The sequence below is a fragment of the Perognathus longimembris genome, chromosome 21 (genome assembly GCF_023159225.1).
Source record: "Perognathus longimembris pacificus isolate PPM17 chromosome 21, ASM2315922v1, whole genome shotgun sequence".
In the NCBI taxonomy this organism is placed as follows: domain Eukaryota; kingdom Metazoa; phylum Chordata; class Mammalia; order Rodentia; family Heteromyidae; genus Perognathus; species Perognathus longimembris.
Genome location: NC_063181.1, coordinates 879,032 through 897,383, shown reverse-complemented (window position 1 = coordinate 897,383; position 18,352 = coordinate 879,032). Strand labels below are relative to the sequence as shown.

At 66.4% G+C, this 18,352-nt stretch overlaps 2 protein-coding genes across 3 annotated transcripts in view; both read right to left on the bottom strand.

The window, feature by feature from the left end:
• Myom2 (myomesin 2) overlaps positions 1-8,836 on the bottom strand; it is a 60,463-nt gene extending 51,627 nt beyond the window's left edge. The window contains exons 1-5 of one of the 2 annotated variants that reach the window (XM_048330705.1): positions 8,722-8,836; positions 3,137-3,256; positions 801-944; positions 320-458; positions 78-235 (exon numbers count right to left, since the gene is read on the bottom strand). In XM_048330705.1, the coding sequence (XP_048186662.1) occupies positions 78-235; positions 320-458; positions 801-944; positions 3,137-3,243 (548 nt within the window). In that variant the 5' untranslated portion in view covers positions 3,244-3,256; positions 8,722-8,836. Of the gene's footprint in view, positions 1-77; positions 236-319; positions 459-800; positions 945-3,136; positions 3,257-7,670; positions 7,766-8,721 lie in introns of those variants that run through there. The other variant, XM_048330704.1, reaches the window with a different exon arrangement.
• A 6,627-nt stretch (positions 8,837-15,463) lies between these two features.
• Positions 15,464-18,137, bottom strand: Kbtbd11 (kelch repeat and BTB domain containing 11). Its single transcript, XM_048330653.1, has 2 exons — positions 17,610-18,137; positions 15,464-17,366 (listed from the first exon to the last, which is right to left on the bottom strand). The coding sequence occupies exons 1-2, from the start codon at positions 17,907-17,909 to the stop codon at positions 15,672-15,674; spliced, it is 1,995 nt and encodes a 664-aa protein (XP_048186610.1). The 5' UTR covers positions 17,910-18,137; the 3' UTR covers positions 15,464-15,671.
• Positions 18,138-18,352: the final 215 nt, after the last annotated feature.

The window sequence follows — 18,352 nt, the reverse complement described above, 5'->3', positions numbered from 1 at the left end:
CATCGCCCCCATGAGTTCTGAGCCCGGTGGCCTTCGGGGCTCCCCCCCGGCCCCCCACCCCCTGCCCCCCGCCTCACCACTGCACCACGGGGGTGGGGAAGCCTTGCACCGTGAAGCACAGCCTCACGGACATCTTCTCCCAGACGGTGTGGGATCGCAGCCGCACCAGGATCTCCGGGGCCCTGCTCATCCGCTCTTCAAAGGCATGCCTCTCCCCCGCCTGCGCGTCCCCCGCCTGCCACCAAGAACCAAGGGCGGTCACGGCGTGGCGGGGGCCCGCGCCCGAGCCACTCACGCCCCGGGACCCGGCGCCTCCTACCACGTGCTCCACAGAGTACTGGTCCAGCGTGGTGCGCGCCTGGGATCGCGCCAGCTGCACGCTCTGCTCCAGCTGCGCCAGCTCGCCCAGGACACGCTGCCTCTTGGCCTCGCCGTAGGAGGCGGCCTGGGACCGGTACCTGCGGGCACGAGGAGTCGCGTGTGGGCGGGGACGGGGAGGTGTGCGCATCTCCTCCTCCGAGCGTGTCCACCCAAATCTCCTTTCCTGCCTGGGCCGGAAAATCACCCCAACCTCTGCCGGCGGGGACTGCCTGGGCCGGAAAATCACCCCAACCTCTGCCGGCGGGGACTGCCTGGGCCAGGATGGCAAAGATGGCGACGCACACCCTGCGCACACTTGCCCCACGCTGGCCCGCCGCCGCGCTGGTCTCTGCCCCTCCCCCGCCCGCGGCCCGGTTTGCGGGTGAGTCAGGGTGAGCCGGTGGCCGGCGGGGCCCGGCGGAGGCGGAACCCGCGCTCACCGGCGCTCATGCTCGCGCTCCTCCTCTTCGGACGCGCTCAGCCTCTCCGCGCAGAGCCGGCAGGTCGAGCCCCCGGCCGAGGACTGGCTGGACGCGCGCTGAGCGGACGCCCGCTGCTGTAGAGAACGCTGGGAGGACGCGCGCCTGACGAGGGGCGACCGTCATTAGATAGGCCGGAACACGGCCCCCGTGTGTCCTGAGGAACATGGCTCTCCATGCGTTCTGCAACCACGTGAACCTAGGCTCCCTCCCAAGTGCACACGGACAGACACACCGGCCCCTACACTACACGTGTCTACACGTGTACACAGGCACACGTACACACATACCAATGTATGCACACGCGTGCCCACAGGCACCTGCAGGTGCACACACGGACACGTGTGTGCACCCCGGGAGCACACCCGCCCGCACACTTGCACACGCACAGTCCGTGTCCCCGAGTGTGACGCCCATCCTCCCCCTTCCTGCCTCCTGCCCCCCCCCCCCGGCGGGTGCCGTCCTCCCTGCCAGCGGGCTGGGCACAGTCCTTCTTGGCTCAGAGCCACGATTATATATAAATGGAGGCGTCTCCACCCCCGGGGCCCCAGGAGGGGCCGCGTATGTGTGGCCTTGTTTGTCACAGGCATGGCAACGAGCTGAGTGCCCCGGTATTTCTAAATATAAGGTGCTGGTGACATGGGGCAGGCGCCCGGGCGGAGCACGCAGGCCCGGAGGCCGCGTCCTCCCCCCCACGGCCACTAATCAGCCGTGGACGTGGCCGGCACGCCACGCGAGCAGTGTGGGCGGGCGCGGGGCTCCGTGGAGATGAGGCCCACAGAGGCCGGGGGCAGACGCGGCAGCGGACACCGGCTGCCACTGGCCGTGGCTCGTCCACGCGCCCCGCGGCTGCCGCGCCGGCTCGCGTCCTCCCAACGCGGGCGGCGTTCTGTCTTTGCTGTGCCGCCCCCATCTCAGCACCGACGGCCCCGTCCCACTGTGCGCCTTCTCGCTGTCCTGCATGAGAAAACTCCGCCATGTCCCTCCCTCACCTTTGTCCCTGGAGCGGGGCCCACGGCGCCCAGGTCGGACCACGCGGCGGGCCCTGCCCCTCCCCACAGTGCCACGGCCCGCCCGGCTCTCCAGCTCCACGCAGAGCGGGGCCCACGGCGCCCAGGTCGGACCACGCGGCGGGCCCTGCCCCTCCCCACAGTGCCACAGCCCGCCCGGCTCTCCAGCTCCACGCAGAGCGGGGCCCCGGGGCCCAGGTCGGACCACGCAGCGGGCCCTGCCCATCCCCACAGTGCCACGGCCCGCCCGGCTCTCCAGCTCCACGCAGAGCAGGGTCCACAGCGCCCAGGTCGGACCACGCGGCGGGCCCTGCCCCTCCCCACAGGGGTGCCACGGCCCGCCCGGCTCTCCAGCTCCACGCAGAGCGGGGCCCACGGCGCCCAGGTCGGACCACGCGGCGGGCCCTGCCCCTCCCCACAGTGCCACAGCCCGCCCGGCTCTCCAGCTCCACACAGAGCGGGGCCCACGGCGCCCAGGTCGGACCACGCGGCGGGCCCTGCCCCTCCCCACAGTGCCACGGCCCGCCCGGCTCTCCAGCTCCACGCAGAGCAGGGCCCACAGCGCCCAGGTCAGACCACGCAGCGGGCCCTGCCCCTCCCCACAGTGCCACAGCCCGCCCGGCTCTCCAGCTCCACGCAGAGCGGGGCCCCGGGGCCCAGGTCGGACCACGCAGCGGGCCCTGCCCATCCCCACAGTGCCACGGCCCGCCCGGCTCTCCAGCTCCACGCAGAGCAGGGCCCACAGCGCCCAGGTCGGACCACGCGGCGGGCCCTGCCCCTCCCCACAGGGGTGCCACGGCCCGCCCGGCTCTCCAGCTCCACGCAGAGCGGGGCCCACGGCGCCCAGGTCGGACCACGCGGCGGGCCCTGCCCCTCCCCACAGTGCCACAGCCCGCCCGGCTCTCCAGCTCCACACAGAGCGGGGCCCACGGCGCCCAGGTCGGACCACGCGGCGGGCCCTGCCCCTCCCCACAGGGGTGCCACGGCCCGCCCGGCTCTCCAGCTCCATGCAGAGCGGGGCCCCGGGGCCCAGGTCGGACCACGCGGCGGGCCCTGCCCATCCCCACAGGGGTGCCACGGCCCGCCCGGCTCTCCAGCTCCACGCAGAGCGGGGCCCCGGGGCCCAGGTCGGACCACGCAGCGGGCCCTGCCCATCCCCACAGGGGTGCCACGGCCCGCCCGGCTCTCCAGCTCCACGCAGAGCGGGGCCCCGGGCCCGGCGGGCTCCTGCCCTGGCCGCCAGAGGCCCTGCGTGCAGCGGCTCTGCTACCTGAGCGTGCGACTTACTCCCGAGACGCGTACTCATCCAGCAGGTAGCGTGTCTGAATGTTGCGGTACGACTGGTCGAAGCGCTTGTGTCTCTTCTGGTAGAAGGGCAGCGCCACCAGGGACATCGCGGCGTTCGTTCTGAGGAGAGGGAGGGGTGTGAGCGGCCGCCAGGCTCGGCTCGTCTGCCTCCACACCTGCACCGTTGGTGGCACGGGCAGAATCGCGCCTATCAGTTAACAAACCCGTGCACGAGGAAGGAGGATCATTCGGGCTGGGAGTCAGGAAGCCCACCAAATTACCCAGACCCAGTTTCCTTTTTTGGTTGCTTCCGTAAAATTCAGAAGATTAGGGTATATGCTCCACTTAAGAGCGAGCTCAATAATATTTACAGAATGCATCGTCCCGTGGGTTCACAGCTACGAGAAAAGCCAGGTGAACAGGGAGGATAAAAATAATCACAGCACAGATTAGAGAAGGAAACAAACAGCAAATACGCACAAGAAGGTCTGATAGAAGCCAGAGGCAATGCAAGCTAGAGCATGCCCCGGAAGTCAGAGGAGAGGGCAGCGAGCGTCCCAGGCTGCAGGACATTCGAGAGGCCGGTGATTGAAGGTGGTGTGACAGGAAGGACACTGGGCAGGGAGATGGGGCAGGAAGGTGGGCCCCGGGCCCCAAGAGGGGCAGGGAGAAGCCCTGTGGGCGACTGAACCCGCCCAGGGGCTCAGATCTGTCCCGGGGCTGGCGAAGCCCTCAGCCTGCTCTGCCCTGGCCCTGGTGCGGAAGTGGGGTGGGCTGGGGCGTGGGGCATGGGGTGGGGGGGCATTCAGAGCCTCAGGGATGTGGGGAAACGAGCCGGGTCTGGGAAAGCATCGGTAGCCCACCTGGTCCCTGGAAATCTGCAGCACTCATGGTATAGCAAGCAGTCCCTCTGCCCGTCACCCCTGGAAACCAACCCAGCCCCCCCCCCCACCATCCTGCCACCTCTACGGGTCACACAGAGGTGGCTTCCTAGGGCTCTCGGGTCATTCACTTCCCAGGTAAGACCAGAAGAGCTGCTCTGAACCCGAGTCCCACTGTGTCCTTAGTGTTTAAGGTGTCAGGAGCTAGAGAAGTCTCAGGCCACGGCCAGGCACAGCTTGGGGGACCGCGCACAGAACAGAACAGGGCGGGATGGAGTCCAGGCCTGCTCAGAGAGGAGGCCATCGCCACTTCCTCTTGCCCACGCTGTCCAAACAACTAGACTGTTCAGCCATCTCCCCAACTGCAGATGGGTGTGGTGGCTCACGCCTGCAGTTCCAGCTACAGGACAATCATGTCTGAGGCTGGTTCCAGGCAAAAAGCCCAGGACAGTGAAGCGAAGGAGCTGCGTAGAGAGCTCCGGCAGTGAGCACCTGCCTCGCCCTGAGTTCAAACCCAAGCACTGGCAAAAAAGAAAGGAAACCTGCAAAGTTGTACAGTTCTATCCTGGTGCGTGCCTCGTGACTAATTTTGTTTAGTCTGTGATTTCTAGATTCACAGAGTTATAGAGCTTGGGAAGTTGGGGATCCACCACACCCTATCCTACAGGAAACCAGACACAAGCCACGTACAGGGCAGCCCAAGGGCTAATGGGCTTCTGTTTCCTCTGAAATCCACCTGCTCCAGCTGCCCTGGTCCCCAGAGGCCCCAGCACTGCAGATGGACCACAAAACTCACAGGACACAGGTCTAAAAAAACACAGACCGGGGGCTGGGAATATGGCCTATTGGTAAAGTGCTCGTCTCGTATACATGAGGCCCTGGGTTCAATTCCTCAGCACCACATACATAGAAAACGGCCAGAGGTGGTGCTGTGGCTCAAGTAGCAGAGTGCTAGTCTTGGGCAAAAAAAAAGCCAGGGACAGTGCTCAAGCCCTGAGTTCCAGGCCCAGGACTGGCAAAAAGCAAAAGAAAGAAACATAGACACCCCCCTGCACCCCGTGTGCGTGGGGGGGGGGTCTCTAGAGAGGCCCACGGCCCCACGGCCTCTCCTGCCCTAGGTGTCCCGTGAGTCATGTTGTGTGTGTCATGCGCTGGCCCCGGTCACCGCGAGCCAGGCAGGGCTGGGCAGCTGGTCCTCCTGGCCTTGCAGCCTCCCCCAGTCTGCAGCCAAGCCCCAGCCAGCCCTCCGGACACACTTGGGGATTATGATGCCAGCAGAAACTCGAGCCTGGCCCCAGCCCCCCCCCCCCAGCCTCCTGCCAAGAGCCCTGGGACTCCTCCCCACCGCCCAGCACCCCTCCACTTCCCAAAGACGTTTCAAGTTCAGAGGGGCCTGCGAGGGTGGCACCCTGAAATCCACCCAACGGAGGGTGCGATGGAATCCACCGGACGTGAGTCAGAAGTCGAGGGAAGGAGGAAAAGGAGGACGCTAGGGGCTAAGCTGATCAGAGCGCCACGTCTGCATGATGGGGACTCGGCAGAGAAGCCCTTTCACGATTAACGCACACGGAAGACAAAGACCTCTAAAAGAAAAAAACTATGTTGAAAGCATTTCCTCCATTTAATGAAAGAAACTGCTTCTGCAGGTAAAAACAAGTCTACGTCCTCCACTGAGAACCCTGGGTGGTGGGGGGGTCGGGAGAGCTTCCAGGTGACCATGTCTGGGTCACATGGACACAGATTCCTCCCGATCACTCCCTTGGGGAACTATTTGTCCTGACTACTTATCATCTGAATACCACTTTCCACCAACGATAGCCGCTGAACACAACATGGCCCTCCGAGCTTCGACGGTCAACCGAGGAGGCTGGCGGCCTGGTTTCCGGGAGCTAAATTCTCCTGGGAGGAGCCTGAGGGTGAGTGCCGGGCCTCCTTCCCCGGCGCCCGGCTTGGCTCCCCTAAAGTTTGGATGGTGTCAGACTAGAAGGAAAAACAATCTCACACCGCACCCGGCCTGGACAAACCTTCCAGCAGGACGGAACCTCTGTATTTCACAAGTTGGGCACTAAGTCACCAAAATTCCCTCAATTGCCCCCATTGTTTTACCAAGAACAGGCATTTATGTTTCTAACCCATGTGCGTTTCTTGCGGACTCGCTACACACATAATATTCCAGCAGCCTGCCAGAGCATTTTGTGGTTCACCCCAGATTTTCTCAGTCCTGTCGTTAGTACAGCAGAAATGCCCAAAGTGAGGGTGCACTGAGCCACAGGGGCTGGGGGGGGGGGGGGCAGGGCAGCCCTGGCGTGGGCTGGGCCGGGTCCTGGGTGGCTCACGCCGGCTCTGAGGACCAGCCCGGGTCCCGGCCCTCTCTGAGGACCAGCCCGGGTCCCGGCTCTCTCTGAGGAGTAGCCCGGGTCCTGGCTCTCTCTGAGGAGTAGCTCAGCAAACGCCTCCTTTAAAGGATCTTTTCTCCTCGTGCTCTTTGACACCCATGTTCCTCCTGCTCAGTTAGGACGGGAAGGAGGGTAGGGCTCCAGCCCTTGCGCCCGCCCTCTCCATCCGTGTCTAGTCTGGCCCCGGGGCACGGCCGTCAGCCCCCCACCCCCATCTCCTGGCAGGACTACTCCCCGAAACACCAGACAGCCCAGGTTGTGGGCAGTGCGCGTGGAAGCCATGGACCTCAGCTCCTCCCAACACACTGGGAGAGAACTGTGCCCTCCAGCCAAGCTGTGGGACTCCTGCCCGACATGGGCTTCCTCCCACCGCCAGGCTCGGGGACTCTGCTTTCTTCCTCTTTCCTCCTCTCGGGAACTATCCCGGTTTTAGATTTTTCACTCTTCCTTTCTCCTGCCTTGAATTTCCAGTGCCCCATCCAGCACAGGTACCCAACCACTGCCAGTGCTGGGGCACCAGGGCGGGTCTGGGGGGACTGTGGATGGGGGGCCAGCACCAGGGCAGGTCCTGGGGGACTGGGGATGGGGGGCCAGCACCAGGGCGGGTCTGGGGGGACTGTGGATGGGGGCCAGTACCAGGCGGGTCCCGGGGGGACTGGGGATGGAGGGCCAGCACCAGGGCGGGTCCTGAGGGAACTGGGGATGGGGGGCCAGCACCAGGGCAGGTCCCGGGAGGACTGGGGATGGAGGGCCAGCACCAGGGCGGGTCCTGGGGGACTGGGGATGGGGGTCCAGCGCCAGGGCAGGTCCGGGGGTACTGGGGATGGGGGGCCAGCACCAGGGAGGGTCCAGGGGGACTGGGGATGGGGGGCCAGCACCAGGGCGGGTCCTGAGGGGACTGGGGATGGGGGGCCAGCACCAGGGCGGGTCCAGGGGGACTGGGGATGGGGGCCAGCACCAGGGCGGGTCCTGAGGGGATTGGGGATGGAGGGCCAGCACCAGGGCGGGTCCCGGGGGGACTGGAGACGGGGGCCATGACTGGGGCTGCCTGAAGCAGAGGGAGCACTGAGTGACCGTGAGCCCCATCCTGGCGGACTCAGCCACCTTCCCGCGGCAGCAAGGTGGGGCCCCCGAGGGCGGAGGCAGGATACTCTTCGTCCTGAGCCTGGCCCACCAGGGAAGTGCAGCCAGCTCTGCGCACGACCCCTCCTCCCAGCGAGGCCACGGCGGGCAGAGCGGAGGACAGAAGACACTCACCCAGACGCACGGAGCGCGGCAGGACGGACAGCAGCTCGGGCCCACGGTCACCGCGCTCCCCTCGCTGCCTGAGCACAGCAGAGCTGACTTTTTCCTCCACAGGGCCGTCCTCCCTTCCCATTTATGGCCCGAGGAGATGCTATATTTAGACATGGGGCTGCCTCTCCCAAACCCGTACCTGCATCATAAATCACCAGCCCGCTCTCCGGGGGAGGAGGACGCCAGATGGAGGGGGAGGGACGGGGATCAAACTGGGAAGCGAAGAGGGTCCACGCTGGGCTCAGCTGCTGCCCGGGAGGCAAGGCGGGGCACTGGCATTCCATCACACACACACACACACACACACACACACACGCTTGACGCCATGCCAGCTCCAGACCCAGCTTCTCAGGCACGTCCTCAGGTCTTCCCACTGGGAGCCCCTGGCACCAGTGCCGGTGCTCAGAACGGGCTTGAGGACCAGCCGCGCCACGCACGCCTGACGCGCGTCTCCGGCCAGGGATGGGGGAGTGGCGGCCCTATGCACATTCCGAGCGTGAATGAGCGCGTGCGTGCAACCTTCAGAAGCTACTCGGGTTTGCCCCGTCTAGCGCTTAACCGGCAGGAGCTGCTTACGGGAGAGCTGGTCTGCCCCACGAACGGGGTCTCCCCTCCAGCCACCGGCCCGCGTGGGGCCGCGGGCGTCCACCTTTCAGCACAGCGGGTGTCCAAATATAAATAACACGGCCTGGTGTGGCCCGAGGAGGCCCGTGGCGGCGGCCGGGGGCGGAGGGCTCGGGCTGCGCTCAGGTTCCGGCTTGGGATCCCCGCGACCTCAGAGGTGAGGCACGAGCAGACGCGACCATCTTACCCACCGCTTAGGACCTCACACGTGAAGATTTCCCAGGAGACTCCCGGAGCCCATCTCCCCACCCGCGGCTCATCAGGAACACAGCCGCGAACCGGCACAGCAACTGACAGGTGCAAACTCAGTACCAGAAAGACAGAGCCCCAGCCATCCGCGGCCCTCGCCCAGCTGTGCTCGCTGAGAACCGTGTCACCTGATTCTTACCTGACTGTGGAAGAGCGTTTTTCCCTGCTCCCATTAGCAGACCACAGACGTAAAGTCTAGCTCCCCCTCGACGTCACTTCACCATCTTGAATCACCGCCACCATGACTGCCCGGAGCCACTGTGGTCAGGTTCTGCTGCGGTTTCTGGTGGACTATAAATAGGCTGGACCGTCGGGGTGGGGCCGCGTGGAGCCTGAATGTCAGCCTCTGGGGAGCCAGGCACGCTGTGTGGGCGAAGGCGCTCTGTCCCCTAGGGAGGAGGGCCACGGGGTCTGCGGTCCCCTCCCCTCCCCTGCCCCTCTCTCCAGGGGGGAGGCCACCTCTCTGAGCCCAGCCCTGCCCCCCCTCCCCACAGTGCCGCCCCCAGGCTCCTCTGCAGCAAGCCTGCCTGCGGAGGACAAAAATGGTAAGACCCCCACCCCGGGCCCACCTCCCCACCTGCGTCGGGAGTGGGCCCGGCAGACACTGTCCCCACGGAAATGACTCCATCTGGGTTCCTACCAGTCCCAAGAATCCTGATGAACGCAGAGGAAGCACTGGGTGATCTTTACCTCCACGCCCACACCTAGAATTCGCAGGGTGTCAAGGACTCCATGAGAGACATCACACATCAGCCCATGAGGAGCCACAGTCACGTGCAATACCAGAAAGGTTGCAGTTGTATAAAACTCGATAGTAGGGCTTGGTGGTAGACTGCTTGCCTAGCAGGCATGAAGCCCTGGGTTCGATCCCTCAGTACCACATACAGAGAAAAAGCTGGAAGTGGCGCTGTGGCTCACGTGGCAGAGTGCTAGCCTTGAGCAAAAGAAGCTCAGGGACGGTGCTCAGGCCCTGAGTTGAAGCCCCAGGACTGGAAAAAATCCTTTTGGTTTTCCAGGTGACGTCCGGCTTGGTCCCTGGGCAGCCTGGGCGTTGACTTGTGTGTCCCAGGTGGCTAGGAGGACAGGCACGCCCAGCCGCGCCAGCCATTGGTGGAGACGGAGCCTCTCACGTGCCGTGCCCGGGCTCTCCCCCACCCCCCCCCCCCAAGCAGCTGGGACCGCAGGCTTGAGCCCCGCACACAACGCCAGCCACCAGAGAAACAGAGGCGGAGAAATCACACAAGTATTTATTTCACTTAAAATACCGATGGAGCCATCCTACGTGAGCACCACGACATTTTTAGCCACAGTACACCGTATTGCCGAAAGGAAAAGGAGAAGAAGGCAAAGGAGACGTGTAGTTCTGCAGATCTTAGGAGGGACAGCTGGTGCACGCGATCGCTTGCTGTCCAACGGCTGGCAGCGACCCACGGGAAAGCCCCGCCCGGTGCAGAGGCGGCGGAGAGGGGGGCGGTCCGCGTCCGCCGTGCCAACGCCAACGCCCGGGCGGAGGGCGGCCTCTTCCACGCGGGCTCTGTGACTCCAACGTGCCCAGGTTTCCCCCTCGGGCGGAGACCCGCGCTCCGGATGCTTCTCCAGCCCCGGGCGCTGCGAGACAGGAGTGCCCTGCGCCACGCAGTCTCCAGGCCACCCAGACGGCAGCACCAGCTCTGTGCCGTCAGCGGCTGCGCGTCAGTGATGCGGGGTGCGGGGGGGGGGGGCGGGGGGGCGGGGGGACCACCTGTCCCCAAGTCTCAGGCCCGGCCACGGTGCGCATCCAGCTCTGTCCACCAGGGGGCGCCGGAATCCACCAGACGGGTCTTCATCCTTCTGGGGGGAAAACTAATAAAAATGCGTTTAAGCAGGAATTCTCAAGTACTGCACGGAAGCCAGGAAGGCACAGGACTAAACAACACTACTACCAATCATCCTCTTCAGTGCTGAAAGATTAGCTTAGCTCTAAGCTGACACCCGCACTGCCTAGCAGGCCACAGGGGCTGAGGGGAGAATGGAAGAAACCGAGAGGAGGCAGAGAAGGCCGAGGGGCTGGAGAGTGCTGGGAGGAGGGGAGAAGGCCGAGGTAATGGAGGCTGAGAGGTGGAGATGGAGGCCGAGGAGGTGGAGATGGAGGCCGAGGGGCTGGAGGAATAGAGGAGGCCGAGGGGGCATCAGGTGGCGTAACCCTGCGTTGCTCTCAGGCCCAAGCTGCAGGGTGCTCCCATCACCACTGCGCGGGAAACACCGGCCTGCCCCGGGAGGAACTGTGTTTCCTGTTTTCTGGTGTCTGACACGCTGCAGAACTTCCTGTGGAGGACTGCCCCTCCCCTGGCCCGGCCCGGCTGGTCCTTCCCTCCCCGTCCCCTCCCAAGCTGAGAGACCGTCTGCCGGCAGATCCTGAACTGAGCCTGCCCTGCCTTCCCCAACAGAGGCTGGGCACAGGCTCTGGCCCAGACCCTCCCCCTCCACCCCTCCCCCCCACACCCCCTGCCCAGGTCACCACCGTGTGGTGACCCTCACTGGGACTGAGGCATCAGAAGCCCCATCGCTCAGCTCGGCTCCATCATCCATCAGCTCAGCTCAGCTCCATCACTGGGTTCAGCTGCTCCATCATCCATCACTCAGCTCAGTTCCATCATCACTCAGCTCGGCTCCATCATCCATCAGCTCAACTCAGCTCCATCACTGGGTTCAGCTGCTCCATCATCCATCACTCAGCTCAGCTCCATCACTCAGCTCGGCTCCATCACTGGGTTCAGCTGCTCCATCATCCATCACTCAGCTCAGTTCCATCGTCACTCAGCTTGGCTCCATCACCCGACTCTCCTCCCAGGGGATGCGGCCCCAGCATCTGCCCACCCCCTGCACATCCCAGACAGAGGCAGCAGCGCGGGTCACTGCATCCAGAGAAGCTGAGGGGAGACACCATACGTGGGGAGTCTGAGCTGGGCCCTTGGGAGCCACAGAGCTGGCTTCTCAGTTAGCAGAGGGGAGGCACCAGGCCGGGGTCTCCATCCAAGTCTCCCCCCCCCCATGTACACGTGCACATGCACACACGCACACACACACACACACACACATTCTGAAAAAGGGAGGAGTGAGCACAGCACCGTTAGGAGCTCTGGCATTTTCCATAGGGTTTATTTCCTAGCGGCATCAATGGACACAGGATAGGACAACTCAAGCGATAACACATTAATTACACATACAGTAAGCACTGTCCGGAAACCTGCCGTAGGCGTAGCGGCCTTTATTAGGTGGCAGCACGTAGCACTAGTTAATGAGTTTAGTCAGTGCTTTACTCAGCACTGGGGAGCTTCGATCCCACACCAGAACACAGGTCCTTCCGTTGGCCTCCCACCTCTCCACACTGCCACGCGGAGCCCCCGCAGAGCCCTGGGCCAGGCACTGGACGCTGCTCGGCCCAGGCCGTTTCCAGGACAATCAAAACAGCAGGGATGACGCAGCTGCTGCAGCCAAAGCATTTGCACAGTCTGCCCGGAGCCTTCTCCTGAATGATACTGCAGGAGGAAGGGAAACTTTCCCCGTGATACACAGCATCAGAATAAAATGTTCCCCGGGCCAGAGAAGCAGCTAAATGGAAACAGAGGAGTACGGCTGCCCACAAGACACACACGTGACCGCCCGGCATCTCTCCATGTCAGCAGAACGCAAAAAGGCCCCGACAGCAAGTCTCCAACCCCCCTAGCAGACCACACGGCTCCATCAGAACTACGCGAGTCATTACGCCAGAGGGCTCGGGGGGGTCACCGCTTGCCTGTGGTCACGGGGGGGGGGGGGGTGGCCCTGCAGGTTGGGAGTGCCACTAAAGGGCAAGCAACCGCAGCCGCAACCAGGGCCTCACACGAAATGACGCCACCGTTGATCCCAAAGTCAAATCACCAGAGTCCAAGTTTATGAAGCAGCCAAGAGACAACAGGACACAAATAAAATCTAAGAAAATACAGAAGTATCAAGGTCATTCCTTTGAGTCCTGATGACCCTCTGGTGACCACACCGAAGTCAGTGCCCGCCAAGGCCCCGAAAGCTCCCACTTGCAGGTGCAGGGCACAAGGAAGGGCACGCGTGGGAGAACGCGGGCAGCACCTCTCCTGGACGACGGTCTGGATGTCTGCACGCTACTCGCTTTCCCAGAGGGCACCGATGCAGGCTTAGCACGCGGAGCTGGTGTGGAAGGCACACATCTGGGCACGAGGCTCAGCGGGCACTGCCCCGCCAGCCCCCTGCTCACGCGTTGGAGGGCCTGGCTCTCCTGTGAGTTCAAGGGGTTCCAACTCCTGCCTCACATCCCAAGGGCTGTCCCTCAGAAGCCAAACCACACGGTGCCAGGGCGAGATCAAGGCCTTCGGCACGGAATATACCAGAAGCCAGAAGTACGATATACCATGCTGCACATAGGTTGAAAGTGGGTTGACCCCGTTTTCAATGACACCCAATGATACCCAAGGGTGCTGATGAACAGATGCGTGGATTGCCTCCACCTGTGTATCCCAGGAGACAGGTCAGCTTGGGTGACAACTCACCACAAGCCCTGGGGGTCGGCGGCAGTCCCCACAGGAGGACTAAGCAAAGTCACCAGGCAGCACCCAGCGGCCCGGCCGGGCCTGCCCAGGGCATGCTGGCCTTGGAGGGAGAGGTTTCACGCCGGAGGCTGCACTTCAACAGCAAACCCCACAGGAATGATTTCTCAGGCAAAAATCACAGTGATCGTATTTATGGGTTTGGTATCTAAGGAGTGGAAATGTTAGCCTGGACCCACTTCATAGAAACATCTTAGCATTAGTGACTTCTAGAGGAAACGTACTACATTGTAAACCGCATGTTCCTTTAAAAAACAGTTTCCTTTTGCTGCTAAGTTTTTCTACTACCCCTGGGAGTACCTCCTTATAAGAGGCCAGCAGAGCTGCACATCGGGGTGGGGGTGTTCTAGAACGACTGTGCAAGCGTGAAGATACTGTGCTCATTTGTGCATAATCACGAGCAAACCCCACGGGGCCACGGGCTGAGTAGGCGGGCACCCTCACCCAGACAGCCTTTCCTGGAATGTCCACGGATTCCTCCGAGACTGGCGCTCAGTCCAGGCAGGACACGAGCTGACGGACAGCCTCTGCCACTGCCCATCCACCACTGCCCGACAGACGGCACAGATCTGCAGAGGCGAACCCCGCCAGGGGACCAGAAATCCCACCTCTCCACAGACTTTTGTTTTGGAGTTGGGCCTACCGATATTACAGAACCAATTGGCATGACCTTTCAAACTGAACCACAAGCTCTTTCCTTCTGTCCCTTAGGACTTTAAACACCACTCGGAAACAAAGCAAAGCCAAACACACCAACCTCACTGCAGCCGCTATGGCCCGCCACCTTCTAAGCCACGTGGTGGCTGGGACAAACCCAGAGCCCTGCCTTCTGGTCAGGGTCCAGGCACCCCCACCTGAGGACCCCTGCTGACTGCTGGGCCCCACTCTAGGGCCCATTGCTAGAACACCCCCGGGGTGTCCCGTCCAGCCTGAACCCCATCCCTGTCCCAGACCTCTGAACCCGAACCCCATCCCGGTCCCCTCACCGGGTGTTTCCTCCTGCTCTGAACCCCAACCCCGCCCCAGACCCCCAGGGGTCCGTCCTTCTCTGAACTCCATCCCTGCCCTGGGCCCTTCCCCAGGTGTCCTGTCCTGCTCTGTACCCCATCCCTGCCCTGGGCTCTTCCGAGAATGTCCTGTCTTGCTCTGAACCCCATCCCCGCACTGGGCCCCCCCGGGGTGTCCCTTCCTGTTCTGAACCCCATGCCCGCTCGGGGCCTCCCCAGGGGTGTCCTGCCTGCTCTGAACCCCATCCCTGCCCCAGGCCTCAACCCAGGTGTCCCCTCCTGCTCTGAACTCCATCCCCATCCTGCCCCCCCCCGGGGTTGTCCTGTCCTGCTCTGACCCCCATCCCCGTCCCGGGCCCCCCGGGGGTGTCCCGTCCTGCTCTGACCCCCATCCCCATCCTGGCCCCCCCCGGGGGTGTCCCCTCCTGCTCTGACCCCCATCCCCGCTCGAGGCCCCTCCAGGGGTGTCCCGTCCTGCTCTGAACCCCATCCCCGCCCCAGGCCCCTCCCAGGGGTGTCCCGTCCTGCTCTGACCCCCACCCCCATCCTGGCCCCCCCGGGGGTGTCCCGTCCTGCTCTGACCCCCATCCCCGCCCCAGGCCCCTCCAGGGGTGTCCCGTCATGCTCTGAACCCCATCCCCGCTCCGCCCCCCCCGGGGGTGTCCCATCCTGCTCTGACCCCCATCCCCGCCCCAGGTCCTTCCAGGGGGTGTCCCGTCCTGCTCTGACCCCCATCCCCGCCCCAGGCCCCTCCCAGGGGTGTCCCGTCCTGCTCTGACCCCCACCCCCATCCTGGCCCCCCCCCGGGGGTGTCCCGTCCTGCTCTGACCCCCATCCCCGCCCCAGGCCCCTCCAGGGGTGTCCCGTCATGCTCTGAACCCCATCCCCGCTCCGCCCCCCCGGGGGTGTCCCATCCTGCTCTGACCCCCATCCCCGCCCCAGGTCCCTCCAGGGGGTGTCCCGTCCTGCTCTGACCCCCATCCCCACTCCGCCCCTCCCGGGGGTGTCCCGTCCTGCTCTGACCCCCATCCCCTCTCCAGGCCCCCCGGGGGTGTCCCGTCCTGCTCTGAACCCCATCCCCGCTCTGGGCCCCCTCCAGGGGTGTCCCGTCCTGCTCTGACCCCCATCCCCGCTCCGCCCCCCCCCGGGGGTGTCCCGTCCTGCTCTGAACCCCATCCCCGTCCCGGGCCCCTCCAGGGGTGTCCCGTCCTGCTCTGACCCCCATCCCCGCTCCAGGCCCCCCCGGGGGTGTCCCGTCCTGCTCTGAACCCCATCCCCGACCCCCCAAGCATCCCGCGGCCCATCCGCAAAGCTACTGCACAATCGCACGTCCCATGCGTGGTCTCCACTAAGCTAAGCAAAGCACAGCAAAAAGGGGCGCTGAACGGGAGCGCCGCGCGCGGCCCCGCACGGGGGCCCGGACGGCCCGCACCGCGCTCAGGGAGCGGGCCGGGTCCCCGCCCCGCCCCGCCGCGGCGCCCGGCCTAGGCCGCCCCCTGCTCCTCCGGGTCTGACCGCTCGGGCAGGCGGAGCACGAAGGGGACCAGCACCCCGCGGGCGTCCGGCCCGGGCCCGAGCGGCTCGGCCTCGAAGCGGCCGTCGTCGGGCCCCGCGTCGGGCGCGGGCTCCCCGTCGGCGGCGGCGGCGGCGGGCACGAAGCGCCAGGTGCCCGCGCGGCTCACGCAGTAGACGGCGCCGTCCAGGGCGGCGCAGCGGAAGGGCTGGGGCGGGCCGGGCGGGCCGGGCGGGCGCAGGCTCGCGGCGCCGCGGCTCCAGCGCCGGGCCACGCAGTGGTAGCGGGAGACGCGGACCCCGGCGCCCGCCGGCGCGTCGCCCCGCGCCCCGCACAGCTCGAAGCGGTAGAGGCAGCCGCCCAGGGCCACCAGGCCGGCCGCGCGGCCCCGGCCGCCGCTGCCCGGGCACTCGTGCCACTCGTCGCGCCGCGGGTCGTAGCGGAGCAGGCGGCCGAAGAGCGAGCCGCCCGACAGGTAGAGGTCGCCGTGGCAGACGGCGGCCTCGGGGTCCACGGCGAAGGCGCCGCGGGGCAGCGGGGCGGCGGCGGCCCAGCGGTCGGCGCGCGGGTCGTAGCGCTCCACGCCGAGCTGGCACTCGCCGCCCACCGCGTACAGGTGCCCGTCCAGGGCCACCAGCCGCAGCTGCGAGCGCGCCTGGCGCAGCGGGCGCACGGCGCTCCAGCGGCCCGTGGCCGGGTTGTAGCAGAAGACGCGGTCGGACGGGCGCGCCGGGCCGTCGGGGCCCGCGGGCGCCACGCCGCCCGCCACGAAGAGGTAGTTGTAGAGCACGCAGAGGCCGCAGCCGCGCGCCGGGGCGCCCTCGGGGAGCGGGGCCAGCTCGCGCCACGCGCCCGCCGCCGCGCAGAAGCGGTGGACGGCCGCCGCGTCCCCGCCGCCCCCGCCGCGCGCCCCCGCCGCGTCCCCACCGCCCCCGCCGCGCGCCCCCGCCTCGCCCCCCGACGGGCTCTGCGGGCGGCTGCTCGCGCGCTCCCCGGCGGCGGGCGCCAGCGCGGCGGCCAGCAGGCAGGCGCGGCCCGAGCGCAGGCGCTGGCGCAGCAGCAGGTCGCGCTCGGCCCCGGACAGGCTCCCGAAGACGGCGGGCCGGCGCAGCACCTCCAGGTAGTGGTCGCTCATGAAGCGGTAGGCGGCGTCGCGCAGCTCCGCCAGCCGCCGCCGCTTGGCCGCGCCCAGCACCGCCACGCAGTTGTCCAGGCTCAGCTGCGGCGCCACGGCCTCGGTGGCGCGCTGCGCGGCGCCGGGCAGCTGCAGGCGGCGCGCGCCCGCCACCACCTCGGCCACGTTGTCGGGCCGCACGCCGGCCATGCGCCCGCTGTAGGCGTCGGCCAGCAGCAGGCGCAGCGCCGCCAGCCCCACGCCCGGCACCCGCAGCACGTCCCGCGACGCGCGCGCGCGGAAGTAGTCGCTGCGCGCCGCCAGCACCGCCTTGTGCGCCCGCAGCCGCCGGCCCGCGACCTCCAGGACCAGGTCGGGCTCCCCGAGGGCGAGCGCGGCGCCGGGGGGCGCGGGCTCCAGCTCCTCCTCCTCCTCCTCCTGCTCCGGGGACGCGGGCTCCTGGCTGGACGCGGGCCCCTCCTCCGGGGACGCGGCTAGGGACGTGAGCTCCTCCTCCTCCTCCTCCTCCTCCTCCTCCGGGGACGCGGGCTCCTGGCTGGACGCGGGCTCGGCGAGGGACGCGGGCTCCTCCTCATCCAGGGGCGCGGGCTCGGCGAGGGACACGAGCTCCTCCTCCTCCTCCTCCTGCTCCGGGGACGCGGGGTCAGCGACGGACACGAGCTCCTCTTCCTCCGGGGACGGAGGCTCCGGGCTGGATGCGGGCCCCTCCTCCGGGGACGGGGCCGGGGACGCGCGCGCCTCCTCCCGGGACGCGGGCCCCTCCCGCGGGCCCGCGGCGCTCGCGCCCAGCTCCCGCTGCGTCTCCACCACGCCGCGGTGGCCGGGCGGCGGGGAGGCGGCGGCGGCGGCGGCGGGCACGGCGCGGGCCCGCGGCGGGGCCTCGTCCTCCGCGGAGCTGAAGCACAGCGACGCGCTCAGACCGCAGGGCGTCTGCGGCGGGGGTGCGGCGTCCTCCCCCGGAGCCCCGGCCGGGTCTCGCTCCCCGGGGGCGAAGGCGCCCCCGGGCTCGGCCCCCGCCCCGCGGACCTGGTCATCCGCCGGGTAGAGGACGCAGGGGGCCACCGAGCTCTCCATGGCCGGCTGAGTCCAGGGTGGCCGAGCCGCCAGCCGGGGATGGGTGTCGCCCCGGGGTCTGTAGCTTCACACCCTTTTCCTGGCACAAGGTCGGATTTCACAATAAATCCCTCTTGTTTTCTCTTCCCCTCCGGCCCTTTGCACGGCCCTCTCCTGCCAGCAGGGGCCGCCCAGGTCTCGGGGAAAGTTGAGTCCCCGTAAGCTCAGCCTGGGTTAGCAGCGCTTAGCTGGGGCGGCACCGGGGACCCCTTGCTTCCTGAGCTGGGGTGGGGCCGCAGAACTGCGTTGTCTGGCGAGAGATCTGCGCCTCGGTGTGCACCGCACCTCACGCCTTACCACGGAGCAGCCCCACCTGTTGAACCTTGGCTTCGGCCTCCAGGTGTGTCTCCTCTGCGGCTCTGGGAGGTGAATCCAGGGCCCGCTGCAGGGTGGCGATGGCTGTG

Coding starts and splice junctions, on each gene's coding strand:
- Kbtbd11 (XM_048330653.1), bottom strand. CDS start 17,909: ATGGAGAGCTCGGTGGCCCCCTGCGTCCTCTACCCGGCGGATGACCAG. Junction 17,367..17,609: donor GGGAGCTGGGCGCGAGCGCC/GCGGGCCCGCGG, acceptor GCGTCCAGCCAG/GAGCCCGCGTCCCCGGAGGA.